The 27,783-nt window shown below is 38.8% G+C and overlaps 1 protein-coding gene across 1 annotated transcript in view; it reads left to right on the top strand.

Annotated features, from left to right (window-relative positions):
* Positions 1-27,783, top strand: part of ATP10A (ATPase phospholipid transporting 10A (putative)) — a 118,485-nt gene that overhangs the window by 65,727 nt on the left and 24,975 nt on the right. The window contains exons 4-10 of the mRNA XM_056328434.1: positions 6,315-6,421; positions 6,527-6,658; positions 9,063-9,196; positions 10,787-11,039; positions 23,316-23,533; positions 24,995-25,189; positions 26,607-27,165. Coding sequence (XP_056184409.1) covers positions 6,315-6,421; positions 6,527-6,658; positions 9,063-9,196; positions 10,787-11,039; positions 23,316-23,533; positions 24,995-25,189; positions 26,607-27,165 — 1,598 coding nt within the window. The remainder of the gene's footprint in view (positions 1-6,314; positions 6,422-6,526; positions 6,659-9,062; positions 9,197-10,786; positions 11,040-23,315; positions 23,534-24,994; positions 25,190-26,606; positions 27,166-27,783) is intronic.

Here is a 27,783-nt window from a genome sequence, read left to right as displayed (position 1 = left end):
GGAAGCCTCACATTTCCATTCCTTAGGGTGGATTTAGTTGTTAGCTTTGTTCGGTTTACACTCCAGCAATGAATGCATGAAGTAGTGCAGTTATAGATACTCTTCTGCCTTCTTTCCATGGATCAAAAAAGCCCATCTGGAAATGGGAGGAAATAGAAGACAGGTCCAAGAGAGCCAACAAACAAACACAGTCTGTTGTATACTACTTTTATGAAGGTGGGTCTGTTTGAAGGCAAAACTGGTACTTTTGCAAGTATGGCAGTATTCCTTTCCTGTCATTCAGATAAAATAAAACAATTGGCTCACACAGTGGGTGTGCTTGTGCATCACCAAGCAGAATCACCTACGTCCACTTGTCTTAATTCTAAGCAAACTGAACTGTATTAATAGGGTTCTCATCTCTGGCCAATCAGTCCTGGAGAAAGTCCTCAGAAAAAGATGATTTAGTATGTGCAAAGCACTTTGCTTCTAACATAGCCAGGACTGTAGTGTGTAGGCATGCTGATAATGGTAACTTAGGAGATGCACTCTTGCATGACATTTTTCTACAACCTGTAACCACATGGAGAGTGAGAGCCCAGGATATTTAAATTTTTGTCTAAATTTTAATGAAGAGAGTTAAACAGACACTAATTCTGTTTAGAATACAATGATTTATTACCCATATTGATTAATAGTGATAAGCAGTATTGAATTGCTTAAATGGCTCAAGATAAATTGCTAGAGCTTGGGGAATTTTTTATAGTAATGCTATTTACCACTTCAGTTACTACTCTCAGATGTCACAGGTTGTGTAGGATGTACTGTCAATTGGTGTAAATCACGACAGGTTTTTTTGAAACTACATCAGGTTGTAGTGTGGGAAAATGTTTTCCTTTATTTAGCAGCACAAAGCCCTACAGTACATTTAAAGGTAAAAGTTTTAGTATTAGACATTACTGCACAAGAGTCTGTAACTGTCTACATTTAATAGAGAGCCTGCTCTACTGCAGAAAGGACATTTCCGGATATGGAAGTGGAAAGTTTGGCAGCTATTCCAACACACTTCATGTGTGTGAATCTTAGTCCCCAAAATATTGAGCAGCGGTTGAACACTGTAGAAGATATGCATAAATTGGTGTTTCATTATATATTTAATTTTGTACTCCATGTGGAAAATTTCTGCAGTGTGTAAGTTACAGAACCATTTGAATTACGTAGCAAAAAACATGCTAGTGTCTTTTGGAAGACTGTTGTTCAATATTGATTCTATTTAATCTTCTTCATATTTTAATGTTTCACAAATGCTGTAATATATTTTGACACAGCAAAAAAACAAGACATCAGTTTTGAATCTGGCAGAAAGCATCAGGTGATGTCCAGGTCTCATCAGCTATGCTGCAAGAAATTTATAACTAATGGACCATGGGGCACTTGAAGTAAAGAGCAGGGACCAACCCCTCAACAAGTAAACTCTCAGTGTCCTAATGTATCATGGGATAAGGCTTTTTTCCCCCTCTCTTTTTAAATTTCCTTCATTAGTATCATGAAATCATGGGTCTATTTCAAATCAAACATTTGCAAGATGAATAGTAATTAGCACATCTGAATTGAAATGTCATTGCTGTGTCAAACTCAGATCTTAACTCCTGTTCAAAATCTTACCAGTAGTCACTGCTCGAAAGAAAGATCCAGATAGCTCTCAGCTGGTAAAAGCTCAACTGAAAAGAAATGTTAGTGAGCTACTTAAACAGGGATGCTATGAAATAATAGACTTGCAAGAGATCCATATGTAAAAGCTGTGCTGAGACATTACTGTCAAGGTTTGCTTGAAGTTTTGACCAGTTAGTAGGTTTCCAGTTTCGATTAAGACTATTTTTTTGTGTTTTAAATATAAAGAGCTCCTTTAGTTCTAATGTCTGTGCTGACAAATCTTTCAAGGAGCTGGGGGGGGGGGGGGGGGGGGGGGGCGGAGCGGGCAGGGGAAGAGAGAGTCTGTGTGTCTTTCTGAGTCTCTGTGTTGTAAACATGTGAAAGTTCTGTTACCTGCAGTTCTTCTGAAAAAAAGATCACTACAGAAAACCAATGTAGCACAGGCAGGACAGTGTAAAAGGAGACATGATAATACAAAATCACAACAATATTGCAAAATGTGTTGAGATGAGCCTGGTCCTATCCTATATCTGTAAAAGTATAGCATGCACGTTACTACATGTGACTTCCTCAGTTATATTGGCACAATCTCCATTGAACACACTCTGGGTGTGCAGACAGACAGGCACACTACCAGTTCTACTCGGGTGCTTGCTTTATTTCAGTTTTGCGGTTTCTGCACCCTCAGATATCCCAAGCATACTTCTTCATTGTATTTCCCCTAGAAGAAGTCTTCTGTGTAAAAAGAATAGAATAAAACCTAACATGCCTCCTGCCTGTCAGGGCCTAGCCAGATTATGTGCAGTATGCATGGACAACATTCAAAAATCCCATGCGAGGTTCCAATAATAACAAAAGAGGCTTTAAAATCTTGTTTCTAGCTCTGTGTGTGTATATGGGCAAAAGAGAAGAGAAGTAATAGTAGGCATTCTGGCTTTTCAGCTTTTCTCTGAAAGTAAGAATTTTATTATTAGACAAGAACAGAAAACTTTATCTGATCATACAAAATAACTATAGCAATGAATTATAATAATAAGAATACATCTGTGTGTTTCTAGTTCAAAGCTTGTCATAAGATAACAAAAGCAAATTAAAATAAAATCAGGTTACAATTTTTTTGAGGGGAAAAAAATCTATAAATCTATATAGTGATGTTTTCTTAATGTACTATAGTGACACCACCTCTCCTGGGGAAAAAAAAAAAAAACAGATTAAGTTTCATCAGAATTGAGAGTTAGGAAGATTCTGACTGATGATGTGCACTGAAACTGTGTTTAAGATGCTGAATATTTTCTTTGGGAGTGTCAAGCCTTGGAAAGTAATGCCAGCTCTACCATTTGCTTTGTAAGATACTTGAGAAACCAGAGTGTGAAAATACTCTCTTTTGAATACAATTTTGATACGTCACCTTGTCCTTTAGTGCTGGTAAACACGTAACAAGGAAAAATATAAATAGAAGGCTGAAGTGAGCTACCATCAGACATATTTTTGCATTGCTATTTTAAACCAGGAGACTAATTTTTACACAATCACTTTCACAGTGCTGTAGCCAAGTAGTAGCTAACTGCATATGGTCTGCCCATTTCTCCTAATTCGTGGTGCACGTGTATTTTAGATGTTTAGATACTGCATATTTGTAGTGTCATCTGTGTGAAAAATTGCAGAGAAAAAGAGCATTGCACCTGCACTTGCCGTGGCATTTCCTCGTGGACTAGCCTTCACATTCCGTGTGTCTGAGCAGCTTCAGCAGGCCGCTGTTTTAAATACCGACAAGAGAAAAGTTTCCTTCTTTGCCTCCAAAGTTACACTGGCCTGAATCCAGAGAGGGGAAAGCAGACTGTTCAGCCTCTGTAACAAGCTTAAGGTTTATATCTCTGCAGGGCTAGAAATGGGATCTAAGCCATCCCTCCACCCAGACATAAGGTTATAGCCTTGGGAGGTTTGTTATCAAAGTGAGCAGTTTTATCTAACTCTAGTTTTCATTATTTTTTAATCTAGACCTTTATGTCTGTAATTTTTTTTTCCTTTTGTCATCAGTGCCCAGTTGTCTTACATGTATGTTCTGTTAGCGAGTCACTGGGAATGAGTGCAGGCAAGAAGGAAACTGAGTTTCCTCCAGCCCATGCCAGCTTCTTTCTCACAGTTTTTTATTTCATCCATGTTTTCTAAAGGTCTGGTGAGCAACAGGTGAGTTGAATGACTTAATTTGGATGTGAAAAAGTAAAAAGCAGTAGCAAATGAATGTAAAGATGAGTTGTAGGTGAGAAGGCTCAGACTGTGGGTGAGAGCCCTAGACTGGGGTCTTGGCACCTGCAGGTTAACTTCAGGTGTTGCTCTGTTGCTTTGGGGCACTTGTATAAGCTAAGATAGTATGAACAGATATATAATTATATAGAACAAATACACAAGTAATTGGGTGTAAAGGTTGCTATGTGAAATAAACCTGTCACAGTCCACTGTTACTGTGAAGTGTAAAAAAATGATGAAGGCTATAAAATCATAAGCCAGAGCAATTACATCTTAAGTAGGTTTATCTTTAAAAAGTCCCATTTATTAACAGGAATTGTAACTATCATTTGGAGACTTTATTGGAAATTCAAACATTCTCATGATTTACAAGAAATGCTAATGTAGAATTCAGCCTTAAAAAGCAGAGGAATGGCAGAATCCTGGTAGTAGGGTAATTTCTACAGCATGAAATCATTAAGCAGTTATTTCCCATAGTTTAAGCGCAGCCAAATGTGGGTAATTCTCTAGCTGGCAATCAGTGCTTATACCTATTAACATACTGCAAGAGGGCTGTTGGGCAGCCCCCGTTTTTGAAGCTCCTTTGGCAAAAGGTGAGGCAGTGGGTTTAGGAGGTTTGCAGAAGAGGACAGAAGTAAAACCTCTGCTCTTGTATCTGAGGCCAGCAGGGAGGGTGGACTGGGTAGGAGAAATTCTCACCTGATGAAAAACAGATCTTCAGTTTTGTATCAGAATTACAAATTATGTTATCTACGTCTTCTCCATTTGTTTCTGGTCTCTAGTCAGATATTATCACTGCTGCTGCCTCAGCTGTCAAACCCGTCACTTCTTCTCTATCCCTACAGTGAAAAGCTAAGCATACCTGTTGAAACACCAATGCTTTTAATTTTAAAATTGAGCAGGAAGTGAGTATAACATATTACACTGAACTTAGAAGGACTGTGTATATGTGTCTGTAGATATATACGTATGTATGAATGTATATCTAGATCTTATTTGTGTGTATACTCACTAAGAGCACTGACTAGAGGCTGCATAGCATAAGCAGCATAACTATATAATCTGCATGTAGTTCTGCTAGGCTGGGGAAAAGTACAAAGGATTCACCACTGTGAACCTTTTCTTCTTGCAGATCTCAGGATATTTTCTTTAGGCCTGATATCCTAGGAGCATGCACTGAAGTTAGAATTTTGATCCTCATTCAGAAAAAGAAAAGATTTTAATAATTAGAAAGAAGCATGAAGATATAACCCAGGTGTGAAAGCTTAGAAAATAGGAAGCAAATAAAAAGAACTCCATCTTTTTATAAAAGGCACAATTTTAAGCCAGATTGCAGATTTCAAGGGACACAGGATTTTAAATACTGAAATCCAGCTAGCGATAAAATTCAATGTTGCAACAGCACAATGTTAATTTTAATATAGCACATGCTTTTCCAGGATTTCTCTTCAACTCCCAGCTTTTACGAGTTTTTTATTGCAGTCTGGTTTTTAGACTTTGGAATTGTGATTGTCTTGATGCTCTGAAACTGAAGATAGACCATTTAAACATCTCAGACTTTGCTTTAGTCTTCTCTGAGGCATGATACTGCAGTCGATTAAATTTTATTCATTTAGAAAAGGTTTGAAATTACTATTTGGTTCGACTGTTTTACTAATAAAACATTCTAATGCTATTTTTTAATTGTTGTTATCATGGTTTAACATTGCCCTGGTGACTGTTAATTCTCATGAGGCTGTTTTCTGTATTTCTCTGTCAGTATGAAATTTGAGTCAGTCCATGCACAGCAGACAACAAGTTGTAGTGCAGACATTACTTTGCCTCATTTTTCTCATGTCTTTTGGTGCTAGTCAACAAGAATCATTAGGGTGCAGGTCATTTTGCCTTTCTTAGAGTCACCGAGGCACTTCTGAAAGGAATTTCTCTTGTTCTCACTGATAAACACATGCAATTTTTTTCCTTTCTTTTTCACTGCACTGACACATATTATTCCTGGCACATCTTCCTTAGTATCATATGCACTACACAGCTGCTCTTAGCTGGACTGGGTTAATTGTGATTGCACAGTCCATTTGCCCATACACAGAAAGTCCAATGCATTTTCAAAGAATTAGATAGGCGGCACACATGCTGTAGATTAGGCCTGCATATCTCTAGTGAGCATTTGTGCAGTACATTTATATATCCAACAGCAACTGGTACTGCTCCAGCTGGGCTGCTGCATGTCTGGGATTCTTGGGTAGGTAATTTCAGTTTTCAAAGTCTGCCAGAGAATCTTCCCAGGAGGAAGATCTAAGGAAATATTTCACCATCAGGTTGACAAAACTTAAACTTTGAAGCTGTTTCCTGGGCTTGTTATATTACAGAGTAGTATGATTTAACAAGCTTAATGTTTTGACATGCTGTGCTTTGTTCTGTTTTTAAATTTTCTGCAGTGTACATAAAAGTGGAAAAAAGGATGGACTGTTCAAAGAAAATCTTTTGTTACGTGGATGTACCATTAGAAATACAGAAGAGGTTGCAGGAATAGTAATCTATGCAGGTAAAAGCTGCTTTTCTGCCTGACAAGGCATACTGCCTTTTTATAGTTTCCTTAAAATAATAACAAAAATCCATATGACATCATTTGATGTAATTGTTTCTGCAGGGCATGAGACCAAAGCTTTGTTAAATAATAATGGACCCCGTTACAAGCGCAGTAAGCTTGAAAGACAGATGAATGCTGATGTCCTTTGGTGTGTCCTCATACTTCTAATCATGTGTCTGTTTTCTGCCATCGGTAAGTGCTCTTTAAAAGTACAAACTGAAGTATCAGACTTTCTTGGGCTTCATGTGCTTTGCTTAGCTATGTCAAAAACATATGTATCTGTCCAAATATGAAATCCATCAAGCTGCCTCCTTACTTCCTAATTTTTGTTGTGTTGTCTTCTTTGAAATCATCTACACTCATCTAAGTAGCTTCTTAGTATGTGTCAAATACATGCTATTAGTACCAAGATCTGAAGGTTTAGGTTCTATTACCCTTGATAGCATACAAAAATGTCAAGGCCAAAAGAAGCCACTTGGTAGTATGTAGTCCCCTCAAAATTACAGGTGGTAGAGTGTAACGTGCCATTAAACAGTCAACAGAGTAATTTATGAGCAGCAAATAAACATAATTAGCACAGTGCTGTTCCCCAGTACTATTTATTAAATCAAGGGCACAGTCCACAACATTGACACACTGTCCGCAAGGCTGCAGCTTTAACATAGAAGAAATAAATAAAAGTCTAAATCTGCATAAATCCAGGTAGAAGACACTTGAGACTTCACGTAGTGTTTAAGGAAATGCTGAGGTTCAGGTTAATACTCTTAAAGCCTTTATTTCTATTCATTTGTGAGAAAGAAGAGTTTTATGTTTGGCACCCAAAATGATTTTTTATATATGGCATATGTATTCCATATCCTTAACGTTTGTGTTTTCTGTAATGTTTGTGTGAGTCAATCAGCATAAACACCAGAATGTTTCCTAACAACCATGGTGTAGTTTAGTAACAGTCTTATGCCATTTTAATACATCTCTGTGTGCCTTTTTCCAGGTATTGTTAAAAGCTTCTTAAAGATGAGTATTTCCAGCTGTGATTCAGCCAGCATATTTGTTTCCACTGAGTTCGTGACACCCTTTCATAGCATCTGTGTTGGGGAGCCCAGTCCTCAGGGCTGAAGTGCCATGGCAGGCTTAATTGCAGATAGTCACTGCATGCATCTGAGGTGGTGTCCCCAGAGCAGCAGCAGCAGGGTGCCCACTGTGGTGGCTTCAGTTCAGCTGAAACTCCTGAAATGTATGAATGTGAATGGGAGGAGGTGGCACACAGTAGGTGACAGAGCTAGAAAGTAGGTGACCATGCTACAAGGGTAGAAACCACCAGCGGAGGGCCAGAGCAAACTGCTGGAGGTGGTAATGACCAAAAACAGCTGGAAAGAAATTTGCTTGAGCCCTTGTAAACCAGAAGTGCCTGATGCTTCAAGACATGCAAAGCTGTGTTCTGTAAGAGTCAGGCAATGTTTTTTACTTTCTGTCAAGAAAGTGTAAGTGGAGATACAACAACTAATTCTCTTGAAAATCTGAGTTAGGGTGTTTATGAAACAAATCTTGGTGTAGGTTGCACTCAGTATGGGACTTCCAGGTTTTGCTCTCAAGAATAAAAACATAGACATCAATAAAGACATCTTTATGGTGATATGCTCATATTGGTAGTACAGGGACAAAATAATTTGCTTATTTGGCTTACGTACTGGTTGGGGCTTTTTTGAGAGTTCAGTGTTGGGTTTCTGTATCAAGATGTAAATGACCTTGTCAAATGTGGCTGAAAAAGATTGCTTTTAAAGTATAGTTGTGCCCTTTTTTTCTGATTCCTGACATGGTGAAGACAGTTTGAACGGTTCTTACGAGTCAGGAATCCTTACTTGTTTATAACCTTAAAAGCATCAGGCATACTATTTTAGGTCTTTCAGGACTGCAAATCCTAGCACTGTAACTAAAAAGGCATCTTTCTGTCTCTTTAACAAGACTGTCATCTTCCCAAAATAATAATAATATTAACTTTATCTTTATTTAGCTACCAGCAAATTCAATAAAAAACGTTTTGAGCAAGGCCGGCTTAGAGTTCCTTCTGTACTTAGTTCCTTGGCTTACGTGCTATTGACTCTGCTGATACTGTTTTTTCTTTAGTTCTGTAAACATGGTGGGTAAGATTCACACAGTAAGATTAGTCTCTTCTGACTTTATCCAGCTGAAATTAGTTTAGTGATAGCTGGCTAGTGATATACCTAGTGCAGTCAATGGAGTTGCTTCATTATAACACATTGAATATCGCTGAAATAAATCACTTTCTGAAGACTCATTTTCTCTGCTGATTACAGAAAGACCCTAAACTGCTAATCTAGACTAGCCAGATCACTTTATTATTATGTGAAATTACTCTTGCATACTGTCCTTAAGGCCAGACAAATCCCTTTCTTAAGCCCCAAATCTCAAGGCAGAAAAAACCCCCATGGGTTTGGGGCCTTCTTCAAAAGTCGTGCAGAACAGTTGAAGACAAATACCACTTTCCCACATAATTCAACTCTAAGAACAAATCCATACCATAAGCATTTTTCCTTGCAGTTAATTTGCTTTTTTCTCTGTTTCAACTCTTCTGCAGGTCATGGCCTATGGGTATGGCAATATGGTGAGAAGAAGAAACCAGTTTTTGATGTTCCAGGACCTGATGGCAAATATTTATCTCCTGTTTTAGCTTCAGTATATTTATTTCTGACAGTGATCATAGTTTTCCAGGTAATCAAGTTGTACATACTGTCACCTCTGTTCACAGTTTGCTGTAATAAAGCTATAAATTTACAGTATGTGTAGTACCCCTTCCAGCAATAAAGCATGTAGGAAACTAATAATGCACTAAAAAGAAGTACATTCAGTCACTTTAAAATCAAATTTTAACTATAAGAAATGTGATAATATATAAACAGGAAGCTAAATTAAATAAAAGAAGTGGCCTACCCAGTGGTAAAAAGGTGGTAGCTTCTCTGAAAAATAAACCGATGCACACAGTAAGCTGTCAGAGCTCCCTTGGTGTTAGGGAAGGTAATCATCTGAGAACATTCCCCAAGAGACTCAAGTATTTTAGTTTAGTTTATTTTACTTCAAACAAGTAGGAAAAGATAGGATGCAATGGGCCTTGCTGGGAGAAAACAAGTTTTATGTTTCATATCCGTCCACTGTGGAACAACACCTCAAAGACTGCAGGTGCCACTTTGGGTACAGTGTCCTGGTATGAACATAAGTTGTATACTCTTTTCACCTGTTTCAAAAGATACTGCTCTTAACAACTCCATATCTCAGCTAGATAACAAACTCCATTAAAAATCTTTTGGTCCTGAGGAGAAATGTACTGAATGGCAAAGGTGGCAGTAAGCTAAGAGAAGTAACAGACTCATGTCACTGGGACATGTGGAAGTACGCCCAGTGGGACACTAGAGGAGGCTGCATTACTGGAGGCAGCAACTCCTTTATGAAAAGAAATGAAAAAGGATGTTAAATAACTTTTTACTCCATAAAGTATTAAATTATGATATTGATTAAAAAATTTCACCACCAAATTCTTCAAACGCCAACCTTTAACTGTAGTTTTTGTTTAAATAACCACATTTGCCACTTATATACATGCTATAATTTATCCTTCATATCTAATTCAGCAAGCTAAATAATGTGTGCTGTCAGGAATTTCTGTCCTGAAAAACATCTGCAGAGAAAATCTCAGGTACAAATTAGGTATTTCATGGAGTTTCAACAATCCTCAAGAAACAGTTGAAAATCTTTTCTGGAGAAACTCCTTCTCACATCTCTTTCTTCAGCAATTATAAAATGTGTTCTTCGTTCAGATAATCTGCAGTGCAAAAGTTAAGGCCAAAAAGATTGTTCCTGTGAAGAGGTTAACACTCCTTATTTTGTTTCCCACCGTCCTGCAAGGTGAATTTGTGAACAGTCTATTGTTTATGCAGAATAAATTTATCCCATTCTTTCACATTTACAGGATTCTAGTGTACTGTCTGGGTTTGGTCGGGGCTTTTTTTCTTTACCTTTCCCAGCTAGTTTCAAGCTCACCTCATTAGCCTGAAAAAGATTTGCTTCTGTCCAAGTTTTGATAATGACCCTTCTAGACAGAGTAATGCATTTCAGCTTGGCAATTCACCGTAGGTTTTCCTCATCTAACACAGTAAATACCTTTCAAACATAATAACTTTACAGTAGATGTTTAAAGTACATAGCCTCTTTATGTTCTAGTCTAGTACCAATCTAACTAGATTTTACTAATTCATTGTATCCTTCCTTCTGTTTTGTCCTAATTCTCTTCCTTTTTGTGTATTCTAGGTTATGATTCCTATTTCTTTGTATGTATCCATTGAAATAGTTAAAATCTGCCAAGTATACTTTATTCATCAAGATAAAGATTTATATGATGAAGAAACAGACTCTCAGCTGCAGTGCCGAGCTTTAAATATCACAGAAGACTTAGGTCAGGTGCAGTTTATCTTTTCAGACAAGACTGGGACACTTACTGAAAACAAGATGGTTTTCCGAAGATGCACTGTTTCTGGAATAGAGTATTCCCATGATGATAACGGTGAGCTCATGATCTTGTTTTCTATCTAACAGTTGTACTTTGAGCATTCTGAACTAGATATAAAAACTACTGTCATCTTAAAAAAAATTAAAATTAAAATTAAAAAAAATTTACATGTATCCACTCAGCAAAGTCTGTAATAGCTGTTTTCAGATTAGTATAATTTGATGGCTGTGTTCAGCTAGCAATGCCAATTTTACCCAAGTCTTCTGTAACATCTACAGTATATTAAGGCAGTTAAAGCTTCTGGCTTTAGCTCCTGATAACACAAACACTTGAGCATGTGGCTGATGTAAGCAAATTGAATAGTGCTGCTGGTATCACTATTGTTTAGGGTGTTTGAAGTATGCTATGTGGAATACCAATTTTAAGCATACAGCCAGATTAGTATCTGATTTAATACCTGGAATGAGATTATCCTTTTCTGCTGAGAAATAAATATAAACAAAGTTACTGGGTTTCATATTAACAGGAAACATAATATGGTGTAATAGCTTGTTTTATGTTACCTTTGTCAGATTCTTTTCAGTGATCCTGTGTGACAGGTCTGTGTTAAGGTATGCTCACTGTTCTATGAACATTGTAGTTGAAATAATGTCTCCAAGTACTATGTTCTTGAAACACTAAAAAGTCACTAAAAAGGGAATGTGAGGGTTGTCATCCCTGTGTCATCACCGTTTTAAAATTAGTAAGTGAATTCCTGTTTTGTGACTTCTTTGTAATTTGTGTTATTTTCCTGTAACATTTTATTGTTATAATTTTTGGCCTAGCATATCTTAACTCTTCAAATCATACTCTGTATGCAGGGAAATATTGATAGCTACAATAATGCATTCCTATTTGTAAATAAATTATTTTCTTAATCTACATAACATATAAAGATCAGTAAGTTTTCTCAAAGACCATTACAGAAGTTCAGCTTACAAATAAGATACAGAATAAGAGAATAATCAAAATAGACTGGAAAATCTAAAACATGCTTTAGAGAGTTCATAAGATTCCAAACTGAAAAAAGATACTAAGTTTTGGATTTTGCAAGGATCAGGGGTTTTTCTTCTACTTTATAATAGTACTGAGACCTTACATTTAAGGCACTCTTTTTCAAGAAACTTGCTGTTTGGGTAGTGTTATGATCCCAGTGTTACAGAAAGAACTTAAACAGAGAGAAGTTATGACTTCCTACCTCTGTACTGTAGGTAAGGAAGAGAGAATTAGGAGCATCTTTCTGGACACCTAATTCTGCTTGTGACACTCTGATTCTTCATTCTTGTTTTCTCATTGCCATTGATCGTTTGCTTTTTTATACTAGTTTCAGAGTGTACACTTTTCCTTGCAGGAATGATGACGATACTGCCACCTAAAACAGTGCAGAAAGGGTGTTTTTATGAGCTTGGTATCATCAGCTGATATGTAGACTGAACTCAGACTCCTGAATTTGAGTATTGAGTTTCAGATCTTTTTTCTTCAAATGTAATGTATTTAACAGAAATCTAAGTTTGTGCATGCTTTCCTCTTAGGATTTCAGGTTACAATATAAATGTTAATGAAAGCAGAGTGAATTTCACTACAAACGGAAATGTCAAATAAGTACTTAAACTGATTTTTTTCTGTCATTCTTTTCACATATGGCTATGTTTGGGCTTTCTTGCAACTCCAGTCAGTATGAAATTTCTGACAAATACAATTTTAAATTAACATGGAATTTATACACAATATTTTACTCTTTTTTTTTTTTTTTTCTCCTCTACAGAATTTTGGTCTTTCTCTGTCATTCTGTATATAAATGGTGATAATTTTTATTGGGGTTTTTTCCCTAAAATCAGGATTAATAACACAGTAAAAACTATTCTTCACTCAAGTCTTTTGTTAGCTCTTTTCTCCAGTCTGATTTTCTAACCATCTCTTATCTTTTCTGCTGCTGAAACTTTCTTGATTAGCTATGGTAAAATGTCTGTCAGCTCTTTCTGGTTTTAGGGAATGCATCAACATTTCATTGCTGTGTGCTCTACATGCAAAAGATTTGACAGCTGCTTTTCTATGTCTTACACCAGACTATCCGAGTTCCCCTCTGAGGTTCTGGGACATATGTTATAACTGATGCCATCCTGCTCTGCACCTCAGGTTTTTCTGAAGATTTAATGAATTAGAACATTCTAAAATCTTTCACTTGACAAGCAATCTGATGCTGCCATATATGCAAGAAAACCAAGTAAAATGCATCTGCCTTTTCTGATCTGTGTCTTCCCTTATCTAAGCAATTTTTCAGTCATACTGGTTTGGTTTTTGGAATCAAACTCTGAGTAGCACTTCAGATGAAGAAATGAATTCAGAATTTTTGTACATGGGTTAAGATTCAAAAGCTGAAGACAACAGGTCTCAATCACAGAATCATAGAATATTTTGAGTTGGAAGAGACCTTAAAGACCATCTGGTTCCAGTCCCGCTGCCATGGGCAGCAACACCTTCCACTAGACCAGCTTTCTCAAAGCCCCATCCATCCAGCCTGACTTTGAACAAGCCTGGCCTGGAAGCTAGGCATGGGGCATCTGCAGCTTCTCTGGGCAACGTGCCTTGCTACTCTCACAGTGAAGAATTTCTTCCTTATAACTAATCTGAATCTACCCTCTTTCAGTTTAAAGATATTACCCCTTCTATCCTTACATGCCCTTGTAAAAAGTCCCTCTCCAGCTTTCCTGTAGCCTCCCTTTAGGTACTGGAAGGCTGCTATAAGGTCTTCCCAGAGACTTCTCTTCTCCAGGATAAACTGTCCCAACTCTCTCAGCCTGTCTTCATAAGAGAAGTGCTCCAGCCCTCTGATCACCTTCCTGGCCCTCCTCTGGACTTGTTCCCACAGGTCCATGTCCGTCTTGTGCTGAGGACCCCACAGCTGGATGCAGTGCTCCAGGTGGGTTCTCACAAGAGTGGAGTAGAGGGGCAGAATCACCTCCCTCGACCTGCTGGTCATACTTCTTTTTATGCAGTCCAGGATACACACATCGCCAGGTCATGTTGCAGTTCTTGTCAACCAGCACCCGCAAGTCCTTCTCAAGACTGCTGTCAATCCATTCACTGCCCAGAAGTGTCGTAGGCAAACTTGCTGAAGGTGCACTCAATCCCACCATCCACATCACCAACAAAGATGTTAAACAGCACTGGTCCCAGTACCTGCCCCTGAGGAATGCCACTCATCACTGGTCCCCTTTCCCTGTCAGTGGGATCTTCACAGGCCTGCCCTGACTTCTCAGATGTGATGGATAGTGGCTCAGCCACTTCATCGGCCAGTTCTCTCAGAACCCATGGATGCATCTCATCAGGTTCCATGGACTTGTGCACCTTCAGGTTCCTCAGATGGTCTGAAACCTGATCTTCTCCTACAGCAGGCAGTTCCTCATTCTCCCCAGTCTCTGCCTTTTGTGTTCTGTGATTTGGGCAGTATGGCTGGAGCACTTCCCGGTGAAGACTGAGACAATGAAGTCACAGAGTATCTTGGCCTTCTCCATGTCCAAGGTAACCAGCTCTCCTGTTTCCTTCAGGAGAGGAGCCGCATTTTCCCTAGTCTGCATTTTATCACTGACATACCTATAGAAGCTTTTCTTGTTGCTGGCGCGATGTAATTCTGTCAGGGCTTTAGCTTTCCTAACCTGATCCCTGGCTGCTCAGACAGTTTCTCTGTATTCCTCCCAGGCTCCCTGTCCTTGCTTCCACCCTCTTTATCTTCTTTTTTGTGTCTGAGTTTGTCCAGGAGTGACTTGGTCATCCAGGCACACTTCCTGGTGAAGGTCTGTTTTCTACTGTAAAAGCAGATAGCTCAGAATGGAGGTGTCCTTGTTCTGAGCAGTTTGGTCTAAGTTTGTTATTCTGCTGTGGCTGGGTAGCAGTGCCTGTTACTCTAGTTTCTTGACCCTTCCCATGGTAAGATGCTGTTTTCAGTTTTGAATGGGTTTACAAAACTGTTTTTTTCAAGTTTTTCATGCCATATGTTTGCCTCAGGCATGAATTCTTGGGGAAAAAATTCAGTCAGAACAGCTCCATTCAGCCATATCCAAGAATAAGGCTAAGATGTAACACACTTTTTTCCCCCATGCTAATGGAGTTCTGTCAGATTTTCCTCTGAAGTCATCTAGAGGCCATGTATGTTGGGGCTCAGCCACGCTCATGCAAAGCAGGAGAGTTATGCCTACAGGTGCAGATTGAGGTCTGAAATTTCCTAGCTTTGTGTGCTGCTTAGGTTAATTTTCTTCATAGTAGCTAGTATGGGCCACGTTTTGGATTTGTGCTGGAAACAGTGTTGGTAACACAGGGATGTTTTAGTTACTGCTGAGCAGCACTCACACGGGGTCAGTGCCTTTTCTGCTCCTCGCCCCACCCCACCAGCGAGCAGGCTGGGGGGCACAAGAAGTCGGGAGGGGACACAGCTGGGACAGCTGGCCCCAACTGACCCAAGGGGTATCCCGTACCCTATGGGGTCATGCTCAGCATGTAAAGCTGGGGAAGGAAGAAGGAAGGGGGGGACGTTTGGAGTTTTTGGAGTTATGGCATTTTGTCTTCCCAAGTCGCTGTTACAGATGATGAAGCCCGGCTTTCCTGGAGATGGCTGAACACTTGCCTGCCAGTGGGAAGTGGTGAATGAGTTCCTTGTTTCACTTTGCTCGCGTGCATAGGTTTTGCTTTATCTGTTAAGCTGCCTTTGTCCCAACCCACGAGTTTTGTCACTTTTACTTTTCCGTTTCTCTCCGCATCCCACTGGAGGGGAGTGAGTGAGTGGCTGGATGGGGCTTAGTTGCCAGCTGGGGATAAATCACGACACTTTGGAACTTTAATTTTCTGTTGAGGCATTTTTTTCTGCATAATCTGGAACCACCGCGTTTCTGTTAATTACTCAATCAACAGATTTTGCATAGTCTTCCTAAATTTTATCTATGCTGCGTTGTAAGCTTTTCTTCCTAAAATTTGTTCACAGTTAATGACAAGTTATCACACTCTTTTCTGTTCTACAAGGATTGTTAACACTGCATTTGTCATCATCATACATGAGTTCCTTCTATTAGTGCACTAAGCAATGTGTGTGACTTCCCTTATGTGTAGCTTGGTCTTTCCCCTTCTTCCTCTCTCTGTGTGTGCAGTGCACAATTTGTTTGGGTTTGAGGGCCACTGAAAAGGCATGTGCTACACTGTATTAGGTTTGGCATATTTGGGTTTGTTTTCATGAGGGGTGGGAGTGCCCCTATTTTTTTTGGAAATTTGTCCCATAAAACCATGTGAAAGGTGAGCTTTATGATTACAAGGGAGAGTTCTGTTTTGCATCAGACATGGACATGTTAATCATAGTTTTCATCTCAGAGGCTTATATGGACCTTATGCAGGGTTGAAGTGATTAAATGCTTCTAAAATAGAAACTGAAACTCTGAACAAGACGTAATACTCTTATTTTAGGTAGTATAGGGAACAAGGGGAAGTCTTCACAAATTTGCTGGAGAAAATATTTTCCTCCAGAATTCTCTATTAGCTGTAAGTTTCTTATGAGGCTGATGGCGCTACGCCCAGGAGTACTGCATTGTTTTAGTCTAGACAATAGGTGACAGAAACATGCATAATAGAGGCCAATAAATTGCACCAGTGTGGAACAGAATCTCTTGGCTAGCTGGAGGTAGTACAGAGTGTTGTTACTCATAGGTACTGCTGTGCAAGAACTTAGCACCAAAGAGGAATCCAGGAACACTTGTGAAGGCTGTGAGGGAAAGTGTGAGCCACAGTTCCATGATACAAACTCTATCAAATATTCATTATTGGTGAGGTCACCTATAATATTTGGTGATGGTTGTGTGCTGATTGGGGTCAAACTATGGGAATTTGCACTGCCCATTTGGGCCCAGTGGGGACTATGTTGATAGGAATGGGATTCTTGTTACCTGATTTTAGATACTTGTATGTAAGACAGTCATCTAGTAGCTTTACAGTTACTGGAGAAAATTAAGCATTTGTGGGATGTAATTCATCAGACCTGTTTTAGACATCTACAGTTGTTGCGTAATACGTGCCTGTTTCTCTGTGGCTTAGAATTCTAAACGCAGGTGAAGAGAATTCCCACCTCACGTCTGTGTGACCTGCATTCTTCTGTCTGTTCTGTTGTCTCCTTCAAAGGTTCTTCTTGATTCACAGAGTGTTAATTCAGGAGCAGGGTATGTCATGGACCACTCCAAGTGGAAGAATGGTTGTCCCATTCATAAATGTCCTAGGCATTTATGGAATACCCAGTGATGCTATACTCTGGTTAAATCCCAGAATTATTCTTCCAATCATTACTTCTCCTAACCCAAAAGAATGTTAGGGGGAAAAAAAAAAAGAAAAAAAAAAAAAAAAAGGAATTATTTCCCTATATGTAAAATTATGTTGCCATACCGTAGCTGTTCCCTTCAGGCCAGTGGCCAGCTTCTAATAATTCTGAGAACTGGCCATGCCCCAAGTCTGTCTGCTAATCCCAGAGACAGTAGGTGCCCAAAAGCAGACTGTGCTTCTGAAAGTCGTTATATGATTTAGCTACAACCAGATGCTGGTGGCCTGGCATTTGTCCGGGTGTTTTTCCAAATGCTTAATTAATCGCTCTCTTGCCTATAGGGTGTGATCTCTGTTTTTCTAGATTTAGCCACCCATTGTATGGAACTTTTGACAAAACATGAGTTGAATCTACATGAATGTAACCACTCAAATCTGAAAAAACTTAATTTTTCATTCTTTGCATTCCTCTCCCTTTCTTCCAATGACACTGAAAAAAGATCTAGACAACATAACAGAAGTTTATGGGCGTACAGGCAGATGATAGAAACCTCAGTGATTTTTCTATTGCCTAGCAAAGTTTCCTCATTCCTAAGTCTGAGAAAGAAGGAATTTCTTCTGCTTTCTATATTTTCTGGCTGAAGATTGGCCAGCAACTGCTTTTCATGTGAAAATTACATTATTATATTAAATAAATCTTTCTTAATTTGGGGGGCTGTTTTGTAGTGGAACTTCCTTACTCTTCTTGTATGTAGTCAAGAGAATGTAAGACTGCACATTCCAACCACATTGGAGAATTGGGTTATTTTTTTTTTAAAAAAGGCATAAAAATCAATAAAACTGTTTCAATAAATGTCTGTTGCTTCCAATGGGACTTCTCATCTGCCACCTTTACAATTTGACAATCTTCAGAAATCAGGAGAGTCCATTTAGGCCTTCCCCAGAAAGGTCAAAACCTTTAGCAGAACAGGATGGATCAAACACTCTGTGTAGCTTGTTGATAGTTTCTCTTGCCTTTTGAAAAATTTTATTGGTAACCGAGGAGAAAACTGGTGCTAGCACACATAGAACTCAGTACATTGGGAATGCCCCATTTTAAATTGTAAAGACAGAATAACTCATATTTAGAGACAGGTGATACTTTTTTCTAAGCATATACCTACACTTACAGTTGCTCTGGAAAATCTCCTGAAAGGTAGGAATGATACCCATTTTTAACTGGAGTAAAGACTTCTTAATGAACTACTTAAGGTTATTAATTTTAAGCCCTTGGGGATGCTAAGACAGGAGAGGAAGGAAAATCTTGGTGTTTTCTAATCTCAATACTTGTCCTTACAGGGAAATTCTTGCAAAGTAAATGAAGATTATGTTAGCACACTTGTACAAATTTATAGCATGCTAGCTGCTCGACTATTTATGTAGACACTAGAGTGCACTTCAAAGTGAAATAAGCTTGCACTCATAAGAAGGAAAAAAGTTGGTGTGATGGTGTAAGTACTGCACATGTAGATTTATTTCATGATAGCTCAATAACAGCCTTACTCAATGGTTTGGGGTGAAGTGGAACATCCCATGGTGAAATCAGGGCCCACACAGTGACAGCTGAATTATTCTGGTTTAGCGGGTCTGCAGTTCTATTCTGCCTGAAGGGAAATCCTTTAGAGCTTCCTGGTCCCACTTTTCTAGTGAGTGGAACATCTGGCAGTGTGGCAAGTGTCTCTGGCACCCTGCAAAATGGATGTCTCATTGTAGAACATAGATAGCATGGAAGATAAAACAAAAACAAGCAAACCCAAAAAATAATGAAATAAAAGCCTTTTTAAAATGAAATAATGTCTCTTCAAATACTTAGCAGCTACTACAGGAGGTTTATTTATTGTGTGTTGTTGTCTTCTGAAAGAGGGAAGAGAGTTCATGGCTGAAGTATTAATTATTGTTTCTTCTTTGTGCCGTAAATATAAAACAAACTAGAGGATAGTGAAATTTGACTTTCATGAATTGCATTGCTGTGTTTCTCAAAAGTTGTTTGTGTCTTTGCCCTTAATAAAAAACTATCAGACAAAAGATCAAGGCCATCAGTTTTCAGTGCTGAAACTGAAAAGCATCCCACAACAAAGTCTTTCAGGTTACAATGTTCACAGGAAAAGGTTCTGAATCGGAGAGGGCTGAGTGGGTGGAGAGAACAGCATGTTCCTAAAGAAGCACGCTTTGCACAGCTGAAGCATTGTGAACCTTAGCCATAACATAATGATTGAACCAGGTTTCATTATTTCTTCATACTTAATTCTTGCTGCATAATGTGTAAGATTGCACTTGAGAAAATGCTGAAAGGTGCTAAGGCCTGTTATTTTATTATCAAGCTTACCTTGGTATAAACTGAAATAGCACCACTTGTATCAAAATAATTTGACTTGGTTAAATGAGATTCTAGTCTTGTATCTACTTCCCCTTTTTTCCTGTTTTCTCAGTGGCAGGAACAATTAAATGAATGTGCTGCAATGAAAACCTATATAGAGAGCAAGAGATAGTTAACATTGCATAGACTAGAAAGGACCGTGCTATTGGTGTAATGCTAATAAATCAGCTCAGTGCTGCATTAGAAAACAGCTTTTGCTGTGTTGAACAACCAAAATATTTTCAGATGTAGTATAAGAAAGAAAAAAGAGCAATGAGGAATACAGAAATATGGTTTGCAATCATAATGCTGTATTGTGCCTGAAGTGCATTCTCTGCTTAACCATAGAGTTTTTATACATGGAATAAAATTATAATCAGTTCAGGGTCTTTGGAGTCATGTATTTCAAGATTTATTTTCAGAGCAGAAGCTTAAATTAGGTATGATTATTAAAGAAAACTTGTCCTTTTTTAAAAGTTGTGGTCAGAAGAGAGTTGGACCAACTGGGTAGCACATTTTGCAAAACTGAAAAGAGCAATTGTAGCCAGTCCTTTCCCTGTCGAGAAATATTACCTGTTACAAGAAGCTTCTGTCAGTCTACCTTTCAAATGCCCAGCATCCACAGTGAGGATGATTATCCCTGTGGCAAATACAAGCTTTTCTTATGTTTTTCATGAGAGAGGCTGAGTGTCCACATGTCACACCAACTCTCCTTTAGACTGGGTTTGCTGCTGAGAGCCTTAGTGAAGATGAGGCACAAAAATTAAATGCTTCTTAGGAATGATTTAAATCTTAAATGTTAATAAAGTGCAGAAAACCTTGCTGGCGTGTCGTCCTGAGCAATGGTTTTTCAGCCTGGGATTTGCAGCATGTAACTAGGAGCCTGCAGAAGATAATTGCAGGGCTTGCGCTGTCAGGCTGGGCACTGCCTTCCACTGGCCTCATTCCAGCATGTACACTCCATCACCTCCCCAGTGAAGGGGACAGAAGTCCTTGAGTGTGCTGCTCCATTCTGGTACTTGAGGCATCCTCTTAAGATGACACACTGTCATGTCCACATGGCTCCTTCTTCGCTTGCCTGGGTTTCCCTTGGAAGGAAACTAGGATGCTGGAGGGAACAGTGAGCAGCCTGGCTTTCAACTTGATTGAGGACCTGGATCAGTGTTTGTGACATGCTGCAGATCACTTTGGGCCCTCAGTGTAGACTCTTTCTGATATAGGCAAACCTATGATCAGTTGAATTAAATTCACAGTATAAGGATCTGCATTTCCACTGGAAAAATGCATAGAGCCTTACAGAGCAGAAGTGGGAATTAGTGGACGAAAGTGATGGGATGGGTTAGAACTGTGCTGTCCCAAGGCACATGCAACAGGTTGCAGGAAGAAGCCTGTGCAGGTGAACTGAACTTTATTTCGTTGCAAGTCATTACCATGCAACAGATGGGCCACAGGAAACCAGTGACCTCCCTCATTTTTTGAGCTGTCTCCTAGATTCTGTCGTATGAATCAAAGGACAAGGTAGGCACTGAAAGGAGAAGGTGACGGTGCTGTGCTCTTCTGTTTGCAGCTGTGTGGCTCAAGGAGCAGCTGCCCTCACAGCGCTGAACATGCCATCGCTCAACCTCTTTCCCACCACATAACACAGAGGAGCGTGAATCACACCAAATAATGCTAATGAAGGAAATCCTCCTCATTCACAATTAGTCTACATCAGCTTCAGGGCCTGTGCTGCAGGGCTATATTCAAGCTATGAGACCCAAGTGGTTTGCAGCATGCCCTGCAGTCTCTTTTTCATGTCTCCAAATGCACTATGACCCTTTCTACCTGCATGGCCTGAATTTTCTTCCAGCAGGAGCCAGAGCACAGTGCAGGATGTTGCATACCTGAGCATGCAGTTAGGGTGACAAGTAGGGAGAGCTTCCCATATTTTAGACAGAGCCAATACATTTTCCAAATGGAGCGGAAAAAACCTCAGAGGTACAATACTGTACTGATAGAGCTATGACCATGTATTCTTGTGTGTGGTCTGATTTCAAGTCCTCCAGCTGCTTTCTAACAGCTGAAATACGTTTGAAAATTGCAGTGGATGATGAGGATGGTGGCTTTTTTGGTTGTAAAGCTAGCCAAGTTAAAGTGATCCCATGCCAAACTCACTACGTGTAATGCAAGATTTTTCTCAGAAAGTATTTTGGAAGAAAAATCCTCTTTTTTTTTTTTTTTTTTTTTTTTTTTTTTGTGTTAAATGCCTGAATAGTTAACTTACATGCTAGTGATTTATTATTTGACATTAGGAAAATCTAATTTGTTACACCAGAGAACCGAAACAAAGCCGAGCCACAAATACATAACTTGTACTGTATATCTGGAGAGTATGGATTATTTTGAGAGTATAATGAAAAGCCTTTCAATGAATACCTAATGAAGGAATAAATAGATACCTGTTGGAGTGGCATGTGCCTGCCTAATGAATAACCCAGATTATTAAATGTCCGTGGTATTTTGGAATGGAAAAATTTGTTATATATCAGAACTAAACAGAGCCTGTCAATAGAGGGGCTGGATTGCACGGCTGTTTCACACCTCTTCTTTCTGTTTCCTTTTTACCTTCTGTATATCAGACTGCCAGGACTGGTTTCTAACATTAATTGTAGTGGATTCTTGGCTGGGGAAACATTCATCTAAAATATCTCATTTGGAAAAACTCTTTCATTCCATGTAAACTAGGTGCTGCTCACTGCAACAAATAGTGATAGAACAAGGGTTGCAGCAGGTGAGGGTACCCTGGCTCTGATACTGCATGATGCGTTGTCCTGGCTATCATACTGTCCAGAGAGGAGGGGATGGACTCCAGGGTGGTTTTAGCACTCGGCTATGTGTCACAAATCAGTGTTCATGTCTCCACTTTGCAGCAGATGGCCCTGACCTTAAGCAAGGCTTTTACGCTGTCTGTACCTCATCTCTCTATATAAAATAAGGGCAGTAGTGCTCTATAGACATGCTCTTCTGAGGATGTTTCAGATGTCAGTTAACTGGTACTGGAAAAATGCGACACTTTGCTGGAAAATACTTTCTGTGAAATTTCCATGTTCTGTTGGAAAGGACAAGAAAATTTGCTGGATTGTTCATTTCATAGAATCATAGAATCATTTAGGTTGGAAAAGACCCTTGAGGTCATCAAGTCCAACCATTAACCCAGGACTGCCAAGTCCATCACTAAACCATGTTGCTAAGCATTGCATATCCTTCTCAGACTGCAAGTGAAGACCAAATTATTTGGTTGATTTCATGAGAATGAGCTGCCGAATAGTCTCCAGGAATGTAGTGAGTTACTGCAGAGTCTAACTGCCTTTCAGAGAGTGTGATGATGAGGGAGGCAGTGTATTGTATTACATTTTTAATTATGTTATCTGCATCCTCCATTAGATACTACCATTCAATTAGGACCAGACTTTGTCATCTCCTGATAATGGAATCAATCTTTAATACCATGAAAGCACAGTATAATATTAAAACCAGATCCCTTGAACAAAGTCTTTGTGCCCCTCTCCCTCTTTCTCAAGACATGTTGAACATACACAGCATTTCTCCTTCTGTATTTTTACCGATAGCCAAACGCTTAGCAATGTACCAAGAACCTGATTCTGAGGAAGACGAGTCAGCTCCAAAAGGAGGAACTCTATCCCAGCGCGATAGTATCTGCAGCCATCAGAGTATCAAAGTAATACACAGAAGCCAGAGCACCAAAACCCACCGGCGCACGGGTAGCAGAGCTGAAGCAAAAAGAGCAAGCATACTCTCGAAGCACACTGCATTCAGTAGCCCAATGGTAAGTCATGAGACCTGAATGCATAGTGTCCTGTGTCTTTTAATAGAACAGTGTCCTGGAAAGGGAAAGGTAGACTTTTACAGACTTGACTTCATCTTGGCATTTTTTCTTCTGTCGTCAGAGCTGTTTGTACAAAAACAATCAAATGTTGGCATAGATCTTATCTAAATACCTTCTCTGTGGGAACAAGTTAAAGGCAAAGACAATCTAAAACCTTTGTTTTAGATTTTTAAAAGAAAATGTATGCCTTCCCTTTATCTACAGAAGCTGAGAGTAGCATAAGGTGTGAGGTTAACGACTCTAATTGCTCTGTGTATGCCTTTTCTCTTTTGTCAGAGGATTTTAAAACTAACAAAGTGCTGGGCTGGACACTGTGTATTCCAATTCTTAGACACTGTTGACTACACTGTAGTATAATTTTTAGCGTACTTCAGGGTTATCAGTGGATTGCATATGTTGTATTGCATATGTTGTATTTTTAAAAGTAAAAACCTTTACCTTTCAAACTACTAGTGAATTTATGTCCTTAAAACTTTTCTTTGTTTAATTTATTTTGTACTACTGTAATTCGTGGAAGTTTTACATGAGCTGAATGGTAATAAGAGAGCAGAGAAGCCAAGTTTTGCTCATTTAGGGATTTTGTATTGTGCACTGTTGACACAAATTTACCCTTAAAACAAATTACAAATATAGACACAAAAAGATGGTGTTTACACTGATGGAACTTCATGATTTCAGTCAAGAGTAAGCTGTCTTGGTCCAATTTCAATCTGCAGTTTTTACACACAGGGTTCTGTGGTTGCTCAGATTCATAAGCTGCTGAGCATCAGCAGATACTGAAGGAAGAGCCTTGGATCAGTTTGGCTTTCAATCTTTTGTATTTTTGCATCCTCCTATCATAATACTGGAGTTTGCTCTAACAAGAAATAGATTAAATAAGTGGAAAGTACTGACGAAATAGAGTGGAAGGTGTTCTGTGTTTCATGAATTACCTTCAAATATAGGATGGGTTTTGTTCTCTAGCATGGTTTCATTTTATTGTGCTGATGTGAGGCCGAGCTTTGAATGTCATTGCTGTCTAATTTTTCCACTCTTTTGATCTCTGTAGTGTACCATTCCTTAGTAATAGATAATATTGTCTTGAATTAGACAGGGAGGAGGAGGAATATTAGTATGTAACTCTTCTCCTATCCACTACCCTCAAAGTAGATTAATATTGCTGCTATAATTATCTGTAGTGAAAATGTTCGTAACACACTCGCATTTCGTTTTCTGTAGGTAGGTTCACTGTTAACTTTATTGTCTAAAATGAGTGTCTTACAGTCCTCCTCACCTCCACTCTGTGGTGCAGGGCCACAATAAAACTCTTGATATTGACACTGCTTTGGATGCTTTGATTGCCTGTTGCTGCTTTGGAAATCTGCAGAATCACAGATGTTAATCACTGCTGTTTATTACTAGGAAAAGGACATCACACCTGACCCAAGCTTGTTAGAAAAGGTGAATGAATGTGCAAAACATCTGGAGGTCATGAGGAGCCACGAACAGCCATTATCCCATCTGAGTCCAGAACTATGTGATATTTTTGACTTCTTCATCGCTTTGACTATATGTAATACAGTCATGGTTACTGCACCAAATCAGCCCCGACAGAAGGTGAGTTAAAGAAACAGCAAAAGAGAGTTTAAGCCTCTTTTGTATTGATACTAATTTATCTTGTAAATTGGGGAAATGAAAACCTCCTGTTCCAGTAAGAAACAACTAGAACTAGTTGTGAGGCAACTTTTAGAACCACTATGTGATTGAATGGGTTTAGTTAAGCATTAGTTAAAAGGTGTATGTTGGCTATTTCACTTACCTTCAAGGTAAGATGCTTTCATCAACAATTTCAAGATACTTCTGAAAGTTCCCCGATTTCTTGTACTGTAACTTATTCAGTTAATAAATATATGTATGTGTGTAAGCATGCGTGGAAACTAATTCATAATTGTTCAGGATTTCCCAAAAAAGAATATAAGCTGTCTGTGAATATTTTATATGTATGGACTAAATTAAGAGAAGAGTGAGACATTTATTAAAAGTTTTAAAAAATAATATAGTTGAAAAAAATCACTTAAAACTTTCAAATTATGTAAAAGATGTGTCTTAAGGTCATTATGAGAAATAATTATCATTACCGGTTAAATTGGCCTAAACCAGTGTCATTGATGAATGAGAATTTCAAATACTTAATCTCAAGATGATCTGTAAGACAAAAATATAAGGGAATGTAGTATTAAAGCTAACCAACATCTGGAATTTCCATTCTGGAGAAAATTCTGTGATTTGTTTCTGGTCCAGATTGGAATAAAAAGTGAAATAGTCTGCAAAATGGCATGATTTTGTGCCAGGGAAACATTTGGAGAATGCTCGGTTCTGCTGTTTCAGGAATGCTACACTGTTATACAATAATTTAATACATATTACTATGAATATGCTATTACTATTAATAACATTGTATCTGTGAAAAAGATTTATGTAAACTGAGATGAGTGATAAAACTGAAGCAGAATGCTTTGATGCTGAAAGAGAAGGTAGTGGAAATCATTTATTTCAACATGTTCCTATTGAGAATGTTGTTGACATTGGCATATTCTCATAAAACTTTTCTGATACCACACTTCTCGACAGAAAATTTTTGCATTAACATTTTTTTTACTACCTTCACTGAATGGGCACAAAGAATGCCAATGTTTCCTACTAATGGTAGCTTTTAGGGTGCCTTGCTGGTGGTGGTGCAATATTGATGGTCTATCCATTAGTCATATCTGAGGATGTGAAAAAATAAAAGATGTTCTTAACACAAATTTATGTCGTTTCACACACAGGTACAGTTCTGTAGTTCTAGTAAGTTTTGCTGTTGAGTCAGTTTTGTCCATTTACTTTCCTTTCTCAAAATACAAATTCCATTACTTTTTGCTCTCAGAGAAATTATTCTCTTTAGTTGGGGCTGCTTAGACTGGATATCCATGTCCGAATTCTTTTACAGCTTTTCTTTGGGTTTTGTTCATTGGTTTGTTTTTTAATTCTCAAGGTTAGAGATCGCTTTGAACTAAAATCTCCAGTAAAAACCATAGAAGACTTCATACGAAGATTCACTCCGAGTCGCTTGACTGGATCTAACAGCAGCAGTTCATCTAGTCTAGCTACAAGCAAATCCGTGAACAGATTTGGGTTAAGTGTGCTTTCATCTACATCTACGGATAGCACTTTTTTAAAACTGGAAGAAAAGCTGGCATACTCTGCGCAGATGAATAACAATGGCTACAGCTCCCAGCAGGGCAGGACGGCTGTGGGGAGTGGACCTGAGGAAGGGGAACTCCGTTACGAAGCAGAGAGTCCAGATGAAGCTGCTCTCGTCTATGCAGCAAGGGCGTATAACTGTTCTCTGGTTGGAAGGCTATCTGACCAGGTATCAGTGGAGCTACCTCACCTGGGAACATTAAGCTTTGAAGTATTACATACATTGGGCTTTGATTCCATCAGGAAGAGGATGTCAGTAGTGGTCAGACATCCTCTCACAGATGAAATAAATGTTTACACTAAAGGAGCAGATTCAGTTATTATGGATCTTCTTCTGCCCTCCTCTTCAGGTACACCTCTTACTTACCTTTGCGGGAGTGGGGAGTGGTGGGAGGCAGTTCTGCTTAACTGCTGAAAAACTCATCGTATGTTATTGCTTTCTCTAGCAAGTAGACCTGCCTGCTTTTGTTGTGAATAGAGGGAGTGGTAGAATGGCAGCCATCAAAGTATTCTTCTATAATACTTCGTTATTATAGCAAATTTTCTGTAATAAATAACTGGTACCTTACCTTACAAGAATGAGTGAAATGAATTTCTGTACAAGATCTTCTACTAGCAAACTTTATTTTGAAGGAATTTCTGGAAATTCTGCCAAAGCAATTTACATTTCTTCAGAAAACCTGCCTGGTGGTACTTAGCTATTTGAGTATTTTATGTGAAACCCAAGCTCTTCCTATTGCAGCTTCCCTCTTTCTTTCATTTGTGAATCTTTGCATCCTTTTGCTGCAATATGTTTGCATAAATCAATGTATTTATGCTGGTTTGACTATGACGCTAAAGGGCACTGGGAATCAATCAGCCATCAAAACAGAATGGATGTGGCAAAAGGAGACATGCTGTTCAGATGAAAAATCTTGGCTTCAAATACATAATTGACTAGCAGGGAATAGACATGTAGCTGAGAACAT

This window comes from Falco biarmicus, chromosome 2 (assembly GCF_023638135.1).
Source record: "Falco biarmicus isolate bFalBia1 chromosome 2, bFalBia1.pri, whole genome shotgun sequence".
Taxonomy (NCBI): domain Eukaryota; kingdom Metazoa; phylum Chordata; class Aves; order Falconiformes; family Falconidae; genus Falco; species Falco biarmicus.
Note: the sequence above shows the minus strand (reverse complement) of the source record. Positions and strands in the feature narration are given on the sequence as shown.